Source organism: Onychostruthus taczanowskii, unplaced genomic scaffold (genome assembly GCF_017590055.1).
Source record: "Onychostruthus taczanowskii isolate IOZ18803 unplaced genomic scaffold, ASM1759005v1 scaffold173, whole genome shotgun sequence".
In the NCBI taxonomy this organism is placed as follows: domain Eukaryota; kingdom Metazoa; phylum Chordata; class Aves; order Passeriformes; family Passeridae; genus Onychostruthus; species Onychostruthus taczanowskii.
Window position 1 is genome coordinate 372,945 of NW_024498940.1, and position 20,817 is coordinate 393,761.

The 20,817-nt window shown below is 44.4% G+C and overlaps 1 protein-coding gene across 3 annotated transcripts in view; it reads left to right on the plus strand.

Moving 5' to 3' along the window:
* Positions 1 to 20,817, plus strand: part of INPP5A (inositol polyphosphate-5-phosphatase A) — a 193,211-nt gene that overhangs the window by 85,922 nt on the left and 86,472 nt on the right. For all 3 annotated transcript variants that reach the window (XM_041400150.1, XM_041400151.1, XM_041400152.1), the window contains exons 5-6: positions 16,313 to 16,376; positions 20,008 to 20,111. In XM_041400150.1, coding sequence (XP_041256084.1) covers positions 16,313 to 16,376; positions 20,008 to 20,111 — 168 coding nt within the window. The remainder of the gene's footprint in view (positions 1 to 16,312; positions 16,377 to 20,007; positions 20,112 to 20,817) is intronic.

The window sequence follows — 20,817 nt, forward strand, 5'->3', positions numbered from 1 at the left end:
TAACTCACTTTTCATGTGTTCTATAGAGCCCTTTGGTTTTGTTTTTCTTTTTGAATTTTTTTTTTTAGAAGTTAGGAATTCACATTGAAATGCTAGGTTTAAATGCTATTTACCTGAAGCTGGTAAAGCCTTTGGGCACAGTTGTATTGTTTCTAGTTCAACACCTTGAATTCCCTTGTGGCAGTTCCACAGCTGAAGTTCATCTGAGACTTCCAAAGGTAAAGCATTAATGGAAATTGTGAATTACACTTCCAAGCAAAATGTGGCAAACATTCCTAGCAGGTCCTTCCTAAACTGTTAATGATGTTTTGTTTGTGAATTGAGCTTCTGCAGCAGGGAGAGCGGCATCCTTCCAAGCTGGATTTCTCCTTCAGGATAAATCCGAGCTGGCGTGCCTGGGCAGCTGGCAGATGTGGGCACTGCCATCTCCAGGCTCTCAGCAGGACAAGCAATCAGGAAGAGTGAGCCAGCATTTGCTTTCTGCTCACTGTTGTACAGGGGCGGCCTCACCAAATGAGTTCCCTACGCATTACAAGTGTCCCACCTGCAGCCACAGAATCACTGGAGCTTCTTTTCCTAGCATGGCGTAGGTTTTTTTGGGATTTCCAAAGTGAGAAGATGCCTTTGCTGGGGCCCAGCCTTTACTTTCCTGCTTCTCCCAGCTGGTCTTGTCAGACCTCCCCACAGTGGAACAAGGAGGAGGCAGTGGAAACAGGTCATTGCAAGCCTTTCATTCACACTTTGTAGGATGTTGAGGCAAAAGAGCATTAAGGAGTCCTGCTTGATGTGTTAGATGTGAGTCAGAGAGTGGCAGTTTGTTTGGTTTTGAGCAATTTGGTTGCATTGCCAAAATTTTCAAATAATGTTCTTGTCTGCCATCAGAGCAGTGGAACCTGCCTGTCTGTAACAAGATTGCCAAAATTTTCAGAGAATAATGTTCTTGTCTGCCATCAGAGCAGTGGAACCTGCCTGTCTGTAACAAACTTCAAGGGAATGTGCTAAATGCCTTCTAATTGTAATTAGTCAAGAATGAGTTCCTTTAAAATATTACTGTCTTGAAGCATTACATCACATAAACTGGGTATTTGTTCAAGCTGAGATGCACAGCTGGTTTGGGGTGCACAAGGTGTGTCAGCCTTGCTTTGGACTTTAAATCCAGGCTCTGCACTGCCCAGGAGTTTGCAGTGGTGGTCCCAGCAGCTCCTCCATTGCTAAAAATCACAGCCCAAGCAAAGTACTTATGAATGTACAAAATGTACGGTATTATTGAAATTTTAAAAATCAATTAAAGCTTTTTTGTAATTGCCCACAGGCATTGCATGCTCTGCTTGAATGGCAGTAGGTAATTTGTAAACTGGTTAGGTTCATTGTTGGCCATCTCTTAGAATTGATTGTCCTTTAATTAATTTATCTCTATCATGCATGTAATGTGATTCCCAATAAAAATTACAGAATTTTAATTGAAATTGAAAAGTTCTGAAAGGTAGAAATATAAATAATATATATTATATATGTACATACTCCAGCTTGCATGGACATTCTGAAGAGACTTCAATAACAAGGCAGGTTTTCCATGTGATTTAATTACCGATAGACTTAACTGAGTATTTAGATTAGAAGAGTATAATCTGGTTTATTTCATAAAGAAAGGCTTTACATCTTTATGTCCTTATTGATTTGCCAATACCATTTAATGAGTGTCAGTTCACAAAAGTTATATTAGTTGAAATACATCTTTGGGTTTGGTCCATGTAATGTTATTTTGGAAATGCAGCCACTTGAAGAAAACGCTGAGCATAATTTAAATTTAATTGCAATAAAATATTGCTCTGAAGTGTACATGAAGAAATGCAAAATGGCAGCATGCGTTCAGTTATTCTGCATAATACAGTTATTCTGTATAACTCCAGGAAAAATTAATTTTTTTTCAGTAATCCTGATGTTTTCTTATGTTTGCTAAACCAAACATGCTGCACGTTTTCATTTATGCTTTTATTTTTACATTGCATACCCTGAAGTTTTTTTTTAAGATTCTTCGTAACTCAGTTTTCAGTATTTTTACTGAACTGTGACAGAGTAAGCTTGAATTGTTCTACTGTTGGTGCTTTGGTTTATGTTGCTATTCCTTTATGGAATCAGTGCAGTAACTGGTGCAAAGGGCACAAGGGCTTAAAATAACTAATCACTTCAATCACATTGCTCTTCATTTCAGTGAAGTGAAGCCTGTTAGGAAGTACCAGGTTTGGCTCTTGTTAGCAGTAATAATACTTTTTGAAAGCATATAATCTGCATCTTTGTCTGTAGCTGAACTGGCAGCAGACAGAGCAGGGCAGTGCAGTCACTGCACTGGGTCAGCTTTGTTTGCTCAGTCCGTCCAGTGACACAAACAAGGTTTAACACCAAGTCTCTGTATTAACAGCATCAAATAAAAGACAAAGAAAAGCTGGGAGAGAGACTTTTTGATTTTTACTGTAAAATATTTTGTATTAAATTGTAAAAAGTTAGTGGAGATTGCTTTTCAAATATGGGCAATTCTCATTGTATTTGTTAATCAGTTCGTAATGATGGTGATACAGGTAGGCACTGAAAGCCTGAGGTTTTGGTGGTGTTAGGGAGTGTTTTGGTAGAGTTTGGTAGCGTTTTGGAGGCGTTTGGGAGTGTTCAATAGTGTTTTGGTGGTGTGTTCGGGAGTGTTTTGGTGGTGTTGGGTAGTGTTAGGGAGTGTTCTGTAGTGTTTTGGTGGTGTGTTCGGGAGTGTTTTGGTGGTGTTTGGTGGTGTTAGGTAGTGTTTTGGTAGAGTTTGGTAGTGTTTTGTTAGAGTTTGGTAGCATTTTGGTAGTGTTTTGGTAGAGTTTGGTAGCGTTTTGGAGGAGTTTGGGAGTGTTCAATAGTGTTTTGGTGGTGTTGGGTAGTGTTAGGTAGTGTTCAGTAGTGTTTTGGTGGTGTTTGGTGGTGTTTGGTGGTGTTTGGTGGTGTTTTGGAGATGTTTGGTGGTGTTTGGTAGCGTTAGTGTTTTGGTAGCGTTTGGTAGCATTTTGATGGTGTGTTCCGTAGGGTTTTGGTGGGGTTTGGTGGGGTTTGGTGGGGTTTGGTGGGGTTTGGTGGGGTTTGGTGGGGTTTGGTGGGGTTTGGTGGGGTTTGGTGGGGTTTGGTGGGGTTTGGTGGGGTTTGGTGGGGTTTGGTGGGGTTTGGTGGGGTTTGGTGGGGTTTGGTGGGGTTTGGTGGGGTTTGGTGGGGTTTGGTGGGGTTTGGTGGTGTTTTCAGAGGTTTCACTTCTGCACATTGCACAGAAGGCTGAGACAGCTGTGGGGAGGGTGTTCCAAAGGGGGTCCAAGCACATCCCCGGTGCTCTGTGCTGGGGCACCCCAGGTTTCTCCTGTGCCTGTCAGCTCCCTGGTGCCACTGTCCCCAGCCCGAGTCCACAGGAGCAGCGAGCAGGAGCCGTGGGTGCTGAGCACATCCCTGAGCCTGCTGGGGCTGGGGATGGGGATGGGATGGGGATGGGAAAGAATGGGGGGGCCATGCAGAGCCAGCTCACGCTCAGCCCTGGGCAGAGCCAGCCCGTGCTGCTGGCGGGCACTCCCAGCTCCAGCGCTGTCACCTGGCAGCACAGGCAGGATCGCAGGATCCCACACAGCCTGTGTTGGCAGGGACTGTCCAGGTGCAGCCCCCTGGCACAGGCAGGTGTGTGCAGGCTGCCCAGAGCAAGGACCGGGGTGAGAAAGCCTGGGTCTCCCAGCCTGGGGAGGCACCTTCGGTCTGGATGTGGAAAGGAGCGTACTGAAACAGGGCTTTGTGCAGGGCGCTGTGCTGAGGGCTTCTGCTCGACCTCCTGCTTGAGAAGAATAATAACCATTGTGGGATCCTAAACCCACACGCTGCTACAAACCACGTACAAAAATAGCAGAGTAGAAAAAACCAGTAACCTTGTGGTTATTTTTTCTCACGTGGCACTTTGTGCTCACGATGGTCACCAGCAGCATTGCTGGGCAGCAAGCTCGCTGCTGTCGGTGCTGCATTTGCAGCTGTGTTACACCTGCTGCCCAGCAAGACTGCTGCAGAAGGACCAGGTCAGTGTAGCTAGGCCAAAGGCACCTGAGGGGTACAGCTGAAATTGTTAATAATCCCAGCTTCTCCAGCAGATTGCCACAGCGTTGTGTTTTCCTGCTTCATCTGTGCGAGCACGAGAAACGATGAGTTCAGTGTCCTCAAGGTTGATGCCCTTGCCAGAAGCTCTTCTGTGCCTCAAATCTGTGACCCTCTTTTGAGGCTGCCTTGTTCTTCTGCAGTTCATCTTTGTTATGTTAATTTAAAAATTTAACAGGTTTATTAATCCTGCAGAATTTATTATAGTCAAACATGAGATATTATTAAGTTGCTATTGTACGGAGCATTTACCTTTGCTGTTGGAATGACTTGTCCTCTGCATTGGCAGACACAGAAACATTCATTTTGTTTCCTAATTAGGAGAGCTGCAATCAGGAACCATGACAGGGTTCAGCTCCTCGGTGTACAGCATGCCAGGTTCCATAGTGCAGGCTTTATAAAATTCTCTTTAATTCAAGAACAGAATATCATTAACTTTGTAAGTGGATGAATACAATGGACAAGCAATTTAATTAACTTCTAACATTGGATGTTGGACAGGAGACAAAATGAAATTATGCACATATTTCTTATGCAGGCAGTCAACCTTGAAAGGGGCACCAGGGACAGCCGCTGGCCTGGCTGTGTCACCGGGGCCATGCAGAGCCAGCTCACGCTCAGCCCTGGGCAGAGCCAGCCCGTGCTGCTGGCGGGCACTCCCAGCTCCAGCGCTGTCACCTGGCAGCACAGGCAGGATCGCAGGATCCCACACAGCCTGTGTTGGCAGGGACTGTCCAGGTGCAGCCCCCTGGCACAGGCAGGTGTGTGCAGGCTGCCCAGAGCAAGGACCGGGGTGAGAAAGCCTGGGTCTCCCAGCCTGGGGAGGCACCTTCGGTCTGGATGTGGAAAGGAGCGTACTGAAAACAGGGCTTTGTGCAGGGCAGTGTGCTGAGGGCGTCTGCTCGACCTCCTGCTTGAGTAGAATAATAACCATTGTGGGATCCTAAACCCACACGCTGCTACAAACCACGTACAAAAATAGCAGAGTAGAAAAAACCAGTAACCTTGTGGTTATTTTTTCTCACGTGGCACTTTGTGCTCACGATGGTCACCAGCAGCATTGCTGGGCAGCAAGCTCGCTGCTGTCGGTGCTGCATTTGCAGCTGTGTTACACCTGCTGCCCAGCAAGACTGCTGCAGAAGGACCAGGTCAGTGTAGCTAGGCCAAAGGCACCTGAGGGGTACAGCTGAAATTGTTAATAATCCCAGCTTCTCCAGCAGATTGCCACAGCGTTGTGTTTTCCTGCTTCATCTGTGCGAGCACGAGAAACGATGAGTTCAGTGTCCTCAAGGTTGATGCCCTTGCCAGAAGCTCTTCTGTGCCTCAAATCTGTGACCCTCTTTTGAGGCTGCCTTGTTCTTCTGCAGTTCATCTTTGTTATGTTAATTTAAAAATTTAACAGGTTTATTAATCCTGCAGAATTTATTATAGTCAAACATGAGATATTATTAAGTTGCTATTGTACGGAGCATTTACCTTTGCTGTTGGAATGACTTGTCCTCTGCATTGGCAGACACAGAAACATTCATTTTGTTTCCTAATTAGGAGAGCTGCAATCAGGAACCATGACAGGGTTCAGCTCCTCGGTGTACAGCATGCCAGGTTCCATAGTGCAGGCTTTATAAAATTCTCTTTAATTCAAGAACAGAATATCATTAACTTTGTAAGTGGATGAATACAATGGACAAGCAATTTAATTAACTTCTAACATTGGATGTTGGACAGGAGACAAAATGAAATTATGCACATATTTCTTATGCAGGCAGTCAACCTTGAAAGGGGCTTGATTGTGATGGGTCAGACAAGGGGACAGCTTTGTCCAATTATTTGATGTTTAGTCCTAGAATATGAAATTTGAAATTTGGTACTTTGTAAATCAATCATCTCTTATTTTGAAGCAGCTACAGAGGTTCTCTGAGATACAAAACAACCACCAGTGACTGTGACACGCTAAATACAACCTTTTACCACATGGTGCTTTCCTGTTTGTAGATGACCTGTGTAATGCTAAATGAAATGGGCATTAATGCCTCCTCATCAAATTGAATTTGTCATCTTGAGTGTATTATGTAAGAACATATCAATGAAATACTGTATTGATTTAAAGTTTTCAAAATTAAAATTATTTAGCATCAACTCAATGTAGTAGGAGTCACACAGCTTACCAGTTTTCCCCAAGATAATGTGCCTTTTTTTTCACTAGAAGAAAGCTGTGGTGAAGCGTTGAACATCTGTCAGTCTGTCCATCTGCTCAGAATCCATGCAGGCTGGGTCCCAGTGGCAGTAGCACTGCTGAGGGCACACGCTGTCAGTGTGACAGAGGGGACAGCCTGGCAGCTGGCACTGTCCCCTGCACAGCAGGATGGGCTTTTACTGGTGCTGCTCTTCCTGCTGGCTGGCCTGGCTGCAAAAATAAATGTGCAGCAGCAGGTACAATACAGATGAAAAATAATATTCTGCACTTGCATATTACCTTCTGCAACCTGAGATTCAAGCTCTGTTTATTGAAATTCAAGAAGTGTTGCCACTATCCACATGATAAATCTGGATCTTTGGATAATTTTTTGAGCTTGTCAAAAATTCTTAACTTCCTGGGGAATAGTTTTGGTTCTCCATAAGATTCAACAGTGAGATAACTGTGAGCCTTTACCTGGGTGTCTTTTGAGGAGAACTTTGCTTATCCTCTGCTGTGTTCACAGTTATAAATCAGATTTTCTTTCTGTCCCGAGATTCAACAGTGAAATAACCGTGAGCCTTTACTTTGCTTATCCTCTGCTGTGTTCACAGTTATAAATCAGATTTTCTTTCTGTCCCTGCCCATCCTGAGGAGCTGTGAATATTCTGAGCCTGGCAGGGGTTTGTCACTGGCTTTGAAGCGCTGTGGCCTCCTCAGCAGAGGATTTGGCTCTCTGAGCACACGCAGCCCTTGGCGGCGTGGCCGGGGCCGCATGCAGAGCTGGCCCTGGGCTGCAGCTCTGCTCCTGCATTCCTGCAGCCTCCTGTCTGCACTGGGGCACAGCCAAGCTGCGAGCCTCTTATCCTGATTGGGGCCTCCAGAGTGCCTGAGTAATAGAAATATTAAATAACAACGTGATTAATGACTTTGTGAAGGCCTACTTTGCCTCCAGGAATATTGATAAGTGGCGCTCTTTATGAGTGCTCGGCACACATACACTTCCTTTAGCTTGGGCTGGTTCCTTGGTCAGGCACTAATCTCGGTTTTCAGAAAAGAACCTCTGTCTGATATTTTTTATTTAATTGATTTGTAATTAAAATATAAAATCTTTTTGTGAAATATGTCAGTATCAAAAGTGGCATTAAATATTCTTTGTCCATGCATTAGGTTGCATATAGGTTATTCATCTACTCACTGGACATGTTTATATAAAGCTCAGAGGTTTTGTTTGCTAATTTCTCTCTCCTTAAATTAACTGGTCCCAAATAATGTTTTTAAATTGAATATGACTTACCATTTACTGTAACAAAATTATTAAGAGCAGGTAATAGAGGTGGATTATGTTAGCTGAAGAACACTCATTTTTCTGTTAATCTTCAGAATAGGAAAATTAAAACTCCTGGGCTAGGTTTTTGTTCCAGGAAATGTGCCATGCTGGTTGCTATTACCAGAGACCTCTCTGAGGTACCTGTAATGACCAGGACTGCAAGCAAGTTCTTTTTTATGTTGATCTCTTGATTAAGTATTTAAATGACTTGGGATTTAGATATCTTAGAATTTTTCGAATATTTATTCCAATCTGTGGTGTAGACCAGTCTCAACCTTGAATTAAACCTAAATGGATAAACCCATCTGAATATACCAAAACCTTGTGAAAGAGACTAGAAATAAACAATACAAGATACAAAGCTATGTATAAACACTTACAGATCAGTTCTTTCCTCAATTACATTTAATTTGACTATTATAAAAGCCAAATCAAAAAAAAAAAAAACCAAAAGGAATTTTAAAAAATTATTTGTATTTTTTAGTGGTAAATTTGTAGTGATTATCCCCCTCGTTAGTTCCACTGTTACTGCCCTCACGGTTGGAAGGGCTGCTCTGAAGAGAAGAAGGAAGAGCGAGGAAGCAGTGCTAGATGTTTCAGGTACATCTGCTGGTGCTCGGTGGCTGCACAGCAAAGACTGGGGCATTCAGACGGGTCAGGGAGCTCTGCACACCACAGTGGGTGCCCTGACAGCTCTGAGGCCGGGCACACGGGCTCGGAGAGCTGATCCACCTGGCACCGAGCAGTCCGCGGGAATTCCCAGCCTCCTGCAGACGTTCAGCCGGAAGAGTCGGCCTGAAAAATGGGCAGATCCGTGAAACAAATGGATTGCACAGAAATTAGAATTGTTTAAGGCAGAAGAATTTCTAAAGACAAAACCAGTATGTGGAAATTGTTTTAGAAATGCAGAAGGATATTTGGAGGTGTGGTTTTAGCACAGTTATAGTCAGGAAATTCCCAGGATTTAGGGACTCCTAGAGCTGGACACCATTTTTAACCCTACCAGCTGCATGTGCTGCTTCCAGAATCTAATACTCCAGCAAAATTGTCCTAACTGGGAAGTGGGCACTGGAGACACTGCTAAAATACAGCTGCAGGTGGCTTCTTCACAACATGGGTATTACAAATAAAATATACGTGTAATTTATTTATGGACATTGTTTATTTGTATTTTTTAGTGTTAAATTTGTAGTGATTATCCCCCTCGTTAGTTCCACTGTTACTGCCCTCACGGTTGGAAGGGCTGCTCTGAAGAGAAGAAGGAAGAGCGAGGAAGCAGTGCTAGATGTTTCAGGTACATCTGCTGGTGCTCGGTGGCTGCACAGCAAAGACTGGGGCATTCAGACGGGTCAGGGAGCTCTGCACACCACAGTGGGTGCCCTGACAGCTCTGAGGCCGGGCACACGGGCTCGGAGAGCTGATCCACCTGGCACCGAGCAGTCCGCGGGAATTCCCAGCCTCCTGCAGACGTTCAGCCGGAAGAGTCGGCCTGAAAAATGGGCAGATCCGTGAAACAAATGGATTGCACAGAAATTAGAATTGTTTAAGGCAGAAGAATTTCTAAAGACAAAACCAGTATGTGGAAATTGTTTTAGAAATGCAGAAGGATATTTGGAGGTGTGGTTTTAGCACAGTTATAGTCAGGAAATTCCCAGGATTTAGGGACTCCTAGAGCTGGACACCATTTTTAACCCTACCAGCTGCATGTGCTGCTTCCAGAATCTAATACTCCAGCAAAATTGTCCTAACTGGGAAGTGGGCACTGGAGACACTGCTAAAATACAGCTGCAGGTGGCTTCTTCACAACATGGGTATTACAAATAAAATATACGTGTAATTTATTTATGGACATTGTATGTTTAGATTATGATGCATAATATTGGTTTAGGCTTTATGGAGTAAGAGAATCTGCAGTGTCAGTCCTGTCACTGGTTTTAGTCCTTCTCAGTGGACAGTTCCATTTGGTTCAATGGAGATATCACATGTAACTGAAGAGGTGTTTTGAACACAGACAAGGTCAGTTTTGAGAGAGTTTTAGAAGTTTGTCAGTATTTGTGTGTATTTGGAGCCCACTCACTGTGACACTTTATTAAAGGTGTAATTACTCAAATGCTGTTGAAATGCAGCTGATAGCTGTGTTTGCAGTGCAGAGCTGCAGGAGCAGGGTGTAATTGTTTGGAACTGGAGACATTGCTAAAATGCAGCTGCAGGTGGCTTCTTCACAATTACAAATAAAATATACGTGTAATTTATTTATGGACATTGTATGTTTAGATTATGATGCATAATATTGGTTTAGGCTTTATGCAGTAAGAGAATCTGCAGTGTCAGTCCTGTCACTGGTTTTAGTCCTTCTCAGTGGACAGTTCCATTTGTTTCAATGGAGATATCACATGTAACTGAAGAGGTGTTTTGAACACAGACAAGGTCAGTTTTGAGAGTTTTAGAAGTTTGTCAGTATTTGTGTGTATTTGGAGCCCACTCACTGTGACACTTTATTAAAGGTGTAATTATTCAAATGCTGTTGAAATGCAGCTGATAGCTGTGTTTGCAGTGCAGAGCTGCAGGAGCAGGGTGTAATTGTTTGGAATGGTCGGATTGGGCTCCGTCTGTCTGCGCTTCAGGTGGAGCAGGGCTGTTCAGGCAGCCTCAATGGCACTTTAATTGTATGTGCTTTAGCTGATAACTCTAATTCAGGAAATGATAAATTGCTGGACACCTAATTTGTTTGCAAATAAGAAGTGATAGAGTATTTTATAATTACTTGATCGGTGTACCCAGCCTGGTTTTTTAACCTTGAATGGGTATTAGACGGTTGGTGTTAATTTGGCTGTAGTGGATTGAGTGTGCACAGAACCACAGGCAAAAACTGCACCATCCCTCATGTGCTTCATCACTCACTGTTCAGGTGTGCTGGATCCAGCCTGTACTGCAGCCTGCCCTTCCTTTGTTTTTGGGAAAGTGGCAGTTGCATCAAAACCGACATTTTATAGCAAACTAAGAGCAGGTGTTTTTACAGAGTGTTTCCACGCTGCCACAAGAATCCAGGATAGCCGTGGCTTGTTTCGGAGCAGAATTTCGGAGCTGTTTTGCTGTGGCTGCAGCCGTGTCAGGTGCTTGCAGACCAGGTGCCCCCAGTCCCTGGGGAGCAGCGTGGGCCAGGAGAGCACCCCCAGCCCAGCAGCCCCTGGGCATGGGCAGCGTGCTGCTGCTCCAGGCCCTGCTCTCTCCCATTCCAGGATTTGCTGTTGGGAGTCTCTGAGGTGTCTCTGTGCCCTGAGTGAGCCCGGACCGGGAGTCTCCGTGGCAGCTGCAGTGTGACATTGCTGTCAGCCTGTCTGGCGTGGCAGCCACCACCAGCGCTGGGCTGGCCCTGAGTGAGAGGTGGCCACTACAGACTCCATCTCGCTAATGGGAAACTAATGCCTGCTCTTGATGTTCGGGTTTATAAACGTGTGAAATACTTTTTTAATTGTTGGTAGCAAAGCAGGCACACGATCAATAGAGTCAGGCGTGCCAAACTCACTGTTGACATTCAGCAGAGCCAAAAAGGCTGGTAGGAGATAAGGGCTTCCTGTCAGCAGTGCTCGCGCTAATTCATATTCAGACATTGTCATGTTCCATGATAAATGAATTCCTTGAACTATATTGATATAGGAGGTTAAACATTGAAAAAGTTGGGCTGAACTTTGACTTTAAATATTCATTAAAGCTAATTATGGATTTTATGACTACATGAATTACAGTTTCTGTGTCATCATTGGCAATTTATTTTAAATATATTTAAAACAATCTTTATATATTAACTGTCACATTTAGTGAGGTAATGCAGTAAATGTTTACTCTGTACAGTAATTAAACTTTTATTCATCTATTTCCTTTTTGCATTAAATGGCCACAGTTGAAATGGTGGACTTTAAAAAGAAATTATGCCAATTGACTGTTTAAAAAAACCCTATAGCTATTAAAATCTTCAAATTTTTGTGGCAAAATTCCTGTATAATTAAAGGAACAGTGCTTTTAATAATTGCGGATGTGTAATCCATTAGAACCAAGTGTTTCTCTTGCCATGAGCACTAGTTTTCCCAGATGAGTCTTTCTGTATGGATTAATGAAAGAAATCTCTAATACCATAATGAGTATCATTCTGGAACCTAATTAAATGCAATGAATGTTCAGCTTCAGTGTGCTAACAGGGAGAAGATTCCTGCTTTTTTCTCCATAATACTTTTCTGGGGAGATGTGAAGCTCTTGTAATGAACGTGCTCACCTTAGGTTCAGCGTGCCCTCTGTGTCTCCAGCTGCAGCACAGGTGTGCACGCAGGTGTGGTAGGAATGGTCAGGTACTTCTGGCAGTCCGGAAAAAGCATTTTGTTAACAGCAGCGTTGCCTGAGATAAAATGCCTGCCCTTTCCCTGAGTCCTGAGCGTTTCCATAAGGGCCCTTCTCACAAAAGGCAGGATGTGTTTGCCTGTGTACTCTGCAGTTAGTGACCGTGATATCGAAAGAGGTCCTGGGAGTTTACAAAGGAAACTTTCCCTGCTGTGCCTACAGGATCTTGGGTGCTGCTCTGACTGATTTTTGAGGAGTTTAAGCCAAGCTATTGGTTAGAGAGAACAGGGGGACAGCAGAAGAATCAGCTTTACTGTCTTGTGTGTTTCTTAAGAACTTGGCCAAGCTACAAATGAGTATTCATGGCTGTATTCCTTTCTGTTTTGGCACTGAGTTACTTGCAGTGAGTGTATTTCCTCGTGGCCACGGGCATTGCTCTGAAGTGTCTGTGTACTGCTGGGCGTAACTGGGCACCTCAGACTCTGATGAAGTCCTTTCTGTCTTGTCATCTCCTGACTTTATTAGTGGGGTGTAAATCAAGGATTCACAGAATCATGGTTTGGGTTGGAAGGGACCCCAAATCCCACCGAGTGCCCCCCCCGCCATGGCAGGGACACCTTCCCCTGTCCCAGGTGCTCCAGCCCCAGTGCCCAGCCTGGCCTTGGGCACTGCCAGGGATCCAGGGGCAGCCACAGCTGCTCTGGGCCTCCCCAACCCTGCCAGGGAACAATTCCTTCCCAGTTCACCTGGCTGATCAGTCCTGGGAATAACATGTGCTGTCCCTGTATCCCTGAGGCCACCAGGTTGGGCTGGTCTAGAAGCTTCTGTTGGTAGTGAGTACAATGACCTTGATATGGTTACAGACCCAGGGGCTGCCAGGCTGGCCTGATGAGCTGGGGACTTTCTGATCCCAGCCTAACTGTGAGCCAGCCATTCATTGCTCTGCCCTAAGGCTGCTGAAGTAGAATTCACCACGGGTCTGTGTTTGCAGACCGCTTGGAAAATCAAGCAGAGGAGCCCGTGGCTGCTGCCTGCCCTTCATTCCAGTGGCACATCTTGTGAGCAGAGCGTGTGCCGTGCCCTGGGCAGGCCTTGGGGCAGCAGTGCTCCGTTCAGGGGACAGTGTGTGAGCCCTGACCTCACAAACGGGGCGCTCGGAGCCGGGGGTGAGAGCCTGCGGGGCTCTGCTCGGGGCTGCTGCGGCGCTGCAGGGGCCCGGCTGCAGGAGCTGCTTCGGCCCTGCCTCTGGGGAAGTCAGCCGCAGTGGCCCGTGCTGTTGTGGCGCAGGGTTCTGCTCCAGAGAGGCTGCAGTATTGCTGGGCCTGCTGCTGTGCTCTGGTGTCCCTGTAAGTGAGCAGGGACGGGGCACAGCCTGACCGCCGAGCTTCGTTTCAGTACAGCGCTGTTACAGGTGCTGTGGAACTCTGCTCACAGCAGAAGTCATCCATCTCAGCCACCTTCCAAATGGAACAAGTAAGAGCTCTCTTTCCTTTTGTTTGAGATATTTAGAAGTTAAGATGTTTGGGTGGTTTATAATCTGTAATGTGTTCCTGTGTTGTATCACTTAGATTTTTTATGTGCTGCTGCTGCTATATGCACCGGTTCTGCTTTTTCCAAAGGATACTGAAGTTGTAAATAAAAAAATAAAGCAAAGCTCTTCAACTTCAAATTAATCTCTTTTAACTTAATTGTTAAACTGACATTTTATGAGAAATAAATTGAATTAACATAATCGCCTCAACCAAAGGGCCTAGGCAGTAGGCCTTGGAAGGTTTTTTAAATATATTTCATTGTGTTAGGGCGCAGAATTATAAGTGCACTCCATCATTTTTGCAAGTTTACATTTATGTACCTAAGCCTGATTAAGTCTATAATAATACGGAAGATAGTGATAGCTGTAATTTCCATTCCATTATAGTTTTGATTGTTTTTAGTGGGGTGTTTGGAATTGCACAGTCCAAGCCAGCCTGAATGTTAGTGGTATCAGCTCCTGAAACTTGGCAGAGTTACTTCATCACTGTCACAGATTCATTGTGCATGAGTAGTTGATTCTCAGTGCCACAAGTGTACTTTCAAACTGAACTTCTGCTGCATGTCTTAAAAATTAGTTTTTAAAAATGTGATTAAAACTGTACAAAGTCAAGCAATGAAAAAATTGTGACACTCAGAAATGAAGTTGTAGCTTAAGCATGAATGGCAGTACTGTTTTTAAAAATAGAGTTATGACACCCTAAATGAAATGGGGTTCAGAGCATCGCGTTTTTTTTCTTGGTTTACTTGTTGTTATGCTACATAGAGAAGCTTCCGAGTTCACAATTTTGTCACCTAGATTTAAATAGTCACCTGTTATTAGTATTATTCATACCTGAACTGGATTGGTCACTATTTCCGATTACTTTTTTTTACTTAGTCATAGATTTCCATCTCTGCTGAGGCATGGGGAATTCCAGTGAAATGAAGGGAAAAGTTTACCAACTTTCGGGGTCAGACACAGGAGCGGTAGCTCAGAAGGGAAGGCAGGAACTCTCCTGGACAGTGCCCTGAGCAACCCCACTGACAGGGGTGGGACAGGGCTTGCACTGGAGACCTCGGAGGTCCCTTCACAGCATGATTCTGCTGCCCTGCATTGTGGGCAAAAAGGAAAAGCTCACTTAAAAACATCACTTAGATGTTACAGGTAGGCTGGATTGCCATGTGTTACTGACATAGCCTAGGATTCCTGTTCCAGGATCCCTTTTTCATTTGCTTTTACATTTTTCAGACAGTATGCATTTGGGATGATACTTTCCAGATGCTTGCCAAGGCTCCTTTCTTTTTCTTCTGAAGGCCATGTAAGAAAAAAAGCTTTATCCTTATATTGAGTTCTTAAAGAGTATTATTATTCTATAGCAAATGTTACCTTTATATATGTCAGATTTCGCCCTATGCATTGAAGAAAGAAATGGGCCAGATGGGAATATTAGGTGGCAGTGTTTTGTCTTGTCCCAGGATTTATTTTCTCCTGGCAATGTGTCCTTGTTGCAGCACACTTCACCTTGAGTCCTTCACAGGGATGTCTCTTGCAGTTCCTTGTTCTCCTCCTCCATGTTATAGAAAAGAAACCCGAAGGCCTGAAGGAATCTGCCTGGGTCATAGGGATGTGTACTCATCAATTAAACATGTGGCACTGCTTTCTGTTGGATGGACTGATACGTCAAGGAGATGGGCAGGACCTCATGTTTGTGCTTTTGACAAATCAGCAAATGTCTAATCTCTGGATGTGCAGCATCTCACAAATAATGCAGCAGTCGCCGAACCAAGCTCTGCCGTGCTGGGAGGGGCTTTGTTGCTGGAGAGGAAAAGATGCAATGAAACTAAATCATCCTTTTTGGTTAACAAGTTGCTTCTTTTATTCTTCTTAGTAAGAGTTTATCCAGTAACAAGGTGGGGATTTTTTAGTTTCTTTTGGGTGCATCAGATGTATCTAAAGGCTCATCAAGTTGTCCTTTTAATTTTTTTGTTGTTTTGTTTTTTTAAAATACTCCAGCGTAAAATCTATTTGTCCAGTTTTTTTTCTTTCTTACTTGATTTCCATTTGCTCTCTTCTAATGTGTAGTTTTCCTCTCATTAAGTGGGGAAAAGCAGTAAATGACATGTCTGTGGAGAAGACCCAGCAAGCAGCAGGCTCGTGGTGCCTGTGTGTGTCACCGTGTGTGTCACAGCTCCTGTGACACCAGGAGAGGGACTGTGAGCCCCGGGGTGGGCAGCCCTGGAGGGGCACGGGGAGAGGGGCCTGCTGCAGGGAGGCAAAGGGGGCTGGCCCTCTTGAGGAGCTATTTCACTTCCAGGGTAGGGAAAAACCACTTCAGGCAGTGTCGGGAGGTCCTGGAGCCTCTTCTGCAGAGGCTTTAGGTGTAGGTTAGAAAACTCAAAATTCTCCGTGTTTCCTGTACCACATACTCTAAGAGCTTTGGTTTTGCTTTGAAAGTGAAGAAGAAATGGTCAGGTTTTTATACCAGAATTGAGGGTCTGGCTTTGGGGCTCAGAAGGGCATCTGTCTGTGTCACCTATCACATCCATCTGTTTGATGCTCCAAGGTACACCTGGCAGTGCCCTTATCATGATCAGCTGCTACAGGTCATCTTTATAATGACGGATGAAATCTCAGAGAAACAACAAAAGAAATTAAAATTTTTGTAGATATTAGAAAATGTAAACATCTGTTTATTTATTAGCATTTAATTTCTTGAGTTTGCTTTTTTTTGTGATTGTAAAGCCTGATGCTCTTTCAGGTTTTGTTAGCCAAAGTGCATATTTTTACTATTCCATGTTTTATTGGGTTCTTTTTACAGGCTCTAGGAAGTTTTTACTTTCTTCATGAATCTTTGAAAAACATCTACCAGTTTGATTTTAAAGGTAAGCAAAGGAATTAAATGTTTTTAATGGTTAGTTTGCTTTGTACATCAAGGCAGCTTTTCCATCTTTTCTGATGGTGGTACCTGGCAGTGTTTCCGTGTTATGCAGGCTCCTTTAAAATGCAGGCAGGTCCCTTGGTGACAGGTGTTGCTCTTCTTACCTTTTGTAGACCTTTTAGAAGAAGTCAGTGGAGCGGCCACAGGCTGCAAGCCACAGCATTAATCATTCCCATGCACCTTTAGGTCCATAGTGATCCCTGAGGATTTCAGAAGAACTCTGAATGGCCACAAGGTTCTTCCATGTAGATCAGATACAGGACCAAGACCTTAACTGTCCAACAGTGATGGTCCTTTTGCAAAGCAGCTGAGGTAGATTTATGGCTTAAATTACTTGGGAGCAGAGCAGGTCAGCAGGAGGGTGGCACTGTTTTAACCCACAGTGATCCTTCGGGTTGGAGGTCTTGCTGTGTCTCACAAGTTTGAAAGTAATGCTGGGCTATATATGTTAAATACTAGGACTATCATAGAAAATTATTGAATGCTTCCTGAGGTGAATGTAGAAAAGGTTATATAAAATTTATGTTATTTCAGTTGAGAACTGTATATATTTAATCCAAAAATATCCTGAGCTTCATTTAGCTTACTGAGCTGAATCACATTAATACTATGTCTAGCATCCCATTAATGTGAGGCACTGTTCAAATGGTAGTGACTATGGACTGAACTAATTGTCATAATTATATAGATTAATTATTTTTGTTCTCAGCAGATTCTCTCTGCTCATGTAATTGAGGGTATAGGATCTTCCTGCCCTGAAATATTTGAACAGTAGCACTGTGCATGTACAATTCAAGACTTAGCCTACATAAGCCCTGCTGTTACCATTGGTTTCAGTGCTGAAGGAACATTTTTGCTGTAATATCACAGACAGTGATTTTATTTCTGACAAACCATATGGGAGCACTCCACAGCAGAGCTGGCACTCCTGAGAGCTCGTAGCTGGGCTCTGTCCCGCGAATGCAAAGAGCAGTCCTGCTCAGGAATGAAGTGCACATGGTGGGGAGGCTGGGGGCTCCCAGGCGGTGCCAGGCCTGGCTGGGACAGCTGGCTCTCCTCTGTGTGCCTGCTTGTCATTCTGCATGCAAATGGCTGTGTGTGCCCATGACCTGGGAGCTGTCTCAGCACACCTGGCTCTCAGCTCCATCCCATCAGCACCTGAGGAGAGCAGCACCCCAAACTGCACCTGGAGGTCCCTCCCAGTGGTCACAGACAGGAGGTGTCCTGCTCCTGACAGGGAAATGACAGCTGCTTTAGGAGAAGAGGAGCTTTCTGGATTTATTAGTCCTTTGTTGGCAGCTTATTTGCTACTGTACAGCTTTTAAAGAAAGTATAAGAATTTTTAAAAAGTGAGAAAATTGAAGAAAAAAGTGTAGAGAAAACAATTCCTAGAAAAGCAATAAACAGATGCTTGTTTCAGAAAATAAATGCTTTAAATGGTTGCTGCTTTGTTTTGCGTGGCAAAACCTTAGCAGAGCCACCTTGCCAATGTGAACCATGCTCATAAAGATGGGTTTGGCCCAAACATCTTTTAGAAGGAAAAAACTCTTAATAAAAATCAAGGAAATGGGTGAATGGGTGTTGTAAGTCACACAATGTTCTTGTCAGAGCAGAGTCCGTCTCCCAGCATAGGGCTTGTAAAATATGACCCCAAAGGCTCCCATCTTTCAGGGGAAATGTAAAACTTGCCTCTTCTCTCACGACTATTGACATTTTCACAGTGTATTAAGCTCTTAAATCAGAAGAAAAATCCAAACGAATACAAACATTCTCTGCACAAAAATCATTATGAAATTCTGGTTCTACTCAAAAGCATGCAAAAAATAATGTTTATACACAATTCAGTATTCCTGGAACATCACTGTTGCTTTTCAAAATTCACTGCACAGTTGGATGTGACTGAATACAGACTGGAAAAAAAAGATTGTCGCTGTTTTTCAGATCTCAGGAGGACATATAGCCATTTTGTGAAAGGAACACTTTTCTCCTGCAGCCTCACATATTATATGCTATAGTGTAGATCTGTTGAACTGTTTTCACAGTGGTCAGAGGCCCAAAAGTTTGCTTCCAATTCAAGCTAGCGCCAAGCTGTCTGTTCTGAGGGGATGTCCTGTAAGAGAGGGGTTTGGCCTTGCAGCTGACCCCGTGTACTTACAGACCTTGTTCTCGGGGCTGAAGCCAGCAGTGCCGCGGGGCTGGCGGTGGTTGGGCAGGCTGTGCTGCCCCGGGCGCTCTGCAGCGCTGGCACAGCGGGCCCCTGGCTCTCGGCGCTGTGGCGGTGGGCAGGGAGCTGTGCCTGCCCGGGAACCTCTCCCGGCAGATGCCTTCAGGCCTTACAGTCCTGCCAGGCCTTTCTGGAACTCAAAAGGCATCAGGATCTCTTTGCTGACACTGGTCAACTTGCTGAAAGAGGCACATCCATCCACAGTCTACTTGGAATGACGCCAGATGAGTTTATCAGGGTATTTGTTCAGTCGTCCTGTGGGAGCCAGGCCTCAGAGGGGTTGGCGCACAAGGAATTACACTTTCAGGGCTGCATTACAGTAAATGCTTGCTCAGATATGCAGTAGGACTGAACAGTGCCAGATGAGTTTATCAGGATATTTTTCAGTCGTCCTGCGGGAGCCAGGCCTCAGAGGGGTTGGCGCACAAGGAATTACACTTTCAGGGCTGCATTACAGTAAATGCTTGCTCAGATATGCAGTAGGACTGAACAGTTTAGCAGTCTTGATAATACTTGGAGTTTTTCTCTTATACATTCCCAGCTGAAACAGAATTACACTTTCTTTTTCCCCAAAGACACAGGGCTGCGTTACAGTAAATGCTTCCTCAGATATGCAGTAGGACTGAACAGTTTAGCAGTCTTGATAATACTTGGAGTTTTTCTCTTATACATTCCCAGCTGAAACTGGATCCAGGCGAGTAGGCCCAGCACAATGGCAGCTGTACATCAGCTGCCCGAGCTCCTGTGTCAGAGGAGTTAAACTAAGTCTGGTTCTCACCTTAGATATGCCAGTACCTTGTTCTCATCAGGTGAGAAACCAAGTAGAAAGTGGATCAAGAAGGAGAACCTCTCATTCATGGGCTGAGTAGATCCATAGGAGTCTGTGTTGTTTCTGTCTATGATGAAATTGTTCATTAGAGACTTTGGAAAGTGCTTTGCATCGCCACTGAGTCTCTTGTACTAGTCCAACTCCCATTCCAGCTGTAAAAATCCATGCCTCATGTGCTGATGGCTGGAAAGGGTTGATCTGAAGGAGCCTGGGGGCTGCAGGGTCTCAGAGCAGCTGAGGTGGGATTTGAGTGCAAGGGTGTACAGAGACCAGGCTCACAATTAGAGCTCCACACTTCACAGGGCTCTGGGTAGTAGAAATGACAATATAACTGTGTAACTTCAAGATGTCTGATATAAACAGGGGTGTTTATTTTCCCCCAGAACAGTTCAGTGCTTGCACATTTTTGGTAAGATCCTGTTGATTTACCAGTTGTTTTGTTGATGCTTTGCCAATAAGTGTGAGAAGATGCTCATAATGTTGAAGTTATGTGTGTTAATTTTGGCTTATCTCTCTTCCTAGCTAAGAAGTATAAAAAGGTTACTGGGAAAGAAATCTACTCTGACACTTTAGAAAGCACACCCATGCTGGAAAAAGAGAAGTTTCCACAGGATTATTTCCCTGAGGTATGTACAGAACTGTGAAGCATTCCCAAATACTTTGATTCTGATTTCCTCTGACTACTCTTGAGCAGCTTCTCTCAGTGATAAGGGCAGAATGGAATCTTGGAATTTTGTCTGTGTGTTTCTTGACACCTGTAGTACATGTTTTAAGTCATGGTGTGACGTACCAAAATCTAGTAAGAAATCCTTGTGGAGGGTGAGGACAGTGAAGAAAGGACTGATTTGTGCGTGTGAAGGCCAGGCAGTGTGGCAGTGTGCCATGGCAGGGCTGTCTGGGAGCTCCGTGCCGCTGGATTCTGCCAGCCCAGCTGGGACAGGGAGCTCACCCTGCTGCCAGGGACACCCGACCCAAACACACACTGGCACTGTCCTCCAGGGTGCCCTCACTCTCCCTTCTGCACTGTTCTCAGAAGAACTGGGAGGTGCTGGACGTTTGAGATTGCTGGTCTTGTCAAAACCAGGAACACAAGCAGAGCTCAGGCGTTGCTTGCGCTGCACCTGGAAGTGCAGACTCTCTTTTCTTTGATGTTTCCTTTAATTTTCACAATTTTAATTTCTTAAAAACATCTAGAACATGGGTGTTTAATGGTTAATGTTCTCCTCAAACCAAGTGAATGAATTTGTTGAACTCCTGTAACACTTGTGGATCAAACAGGCATGTCACTACTTCAATAAAAGGAAGAACTAAATAAACTCCTAAAATTAATTT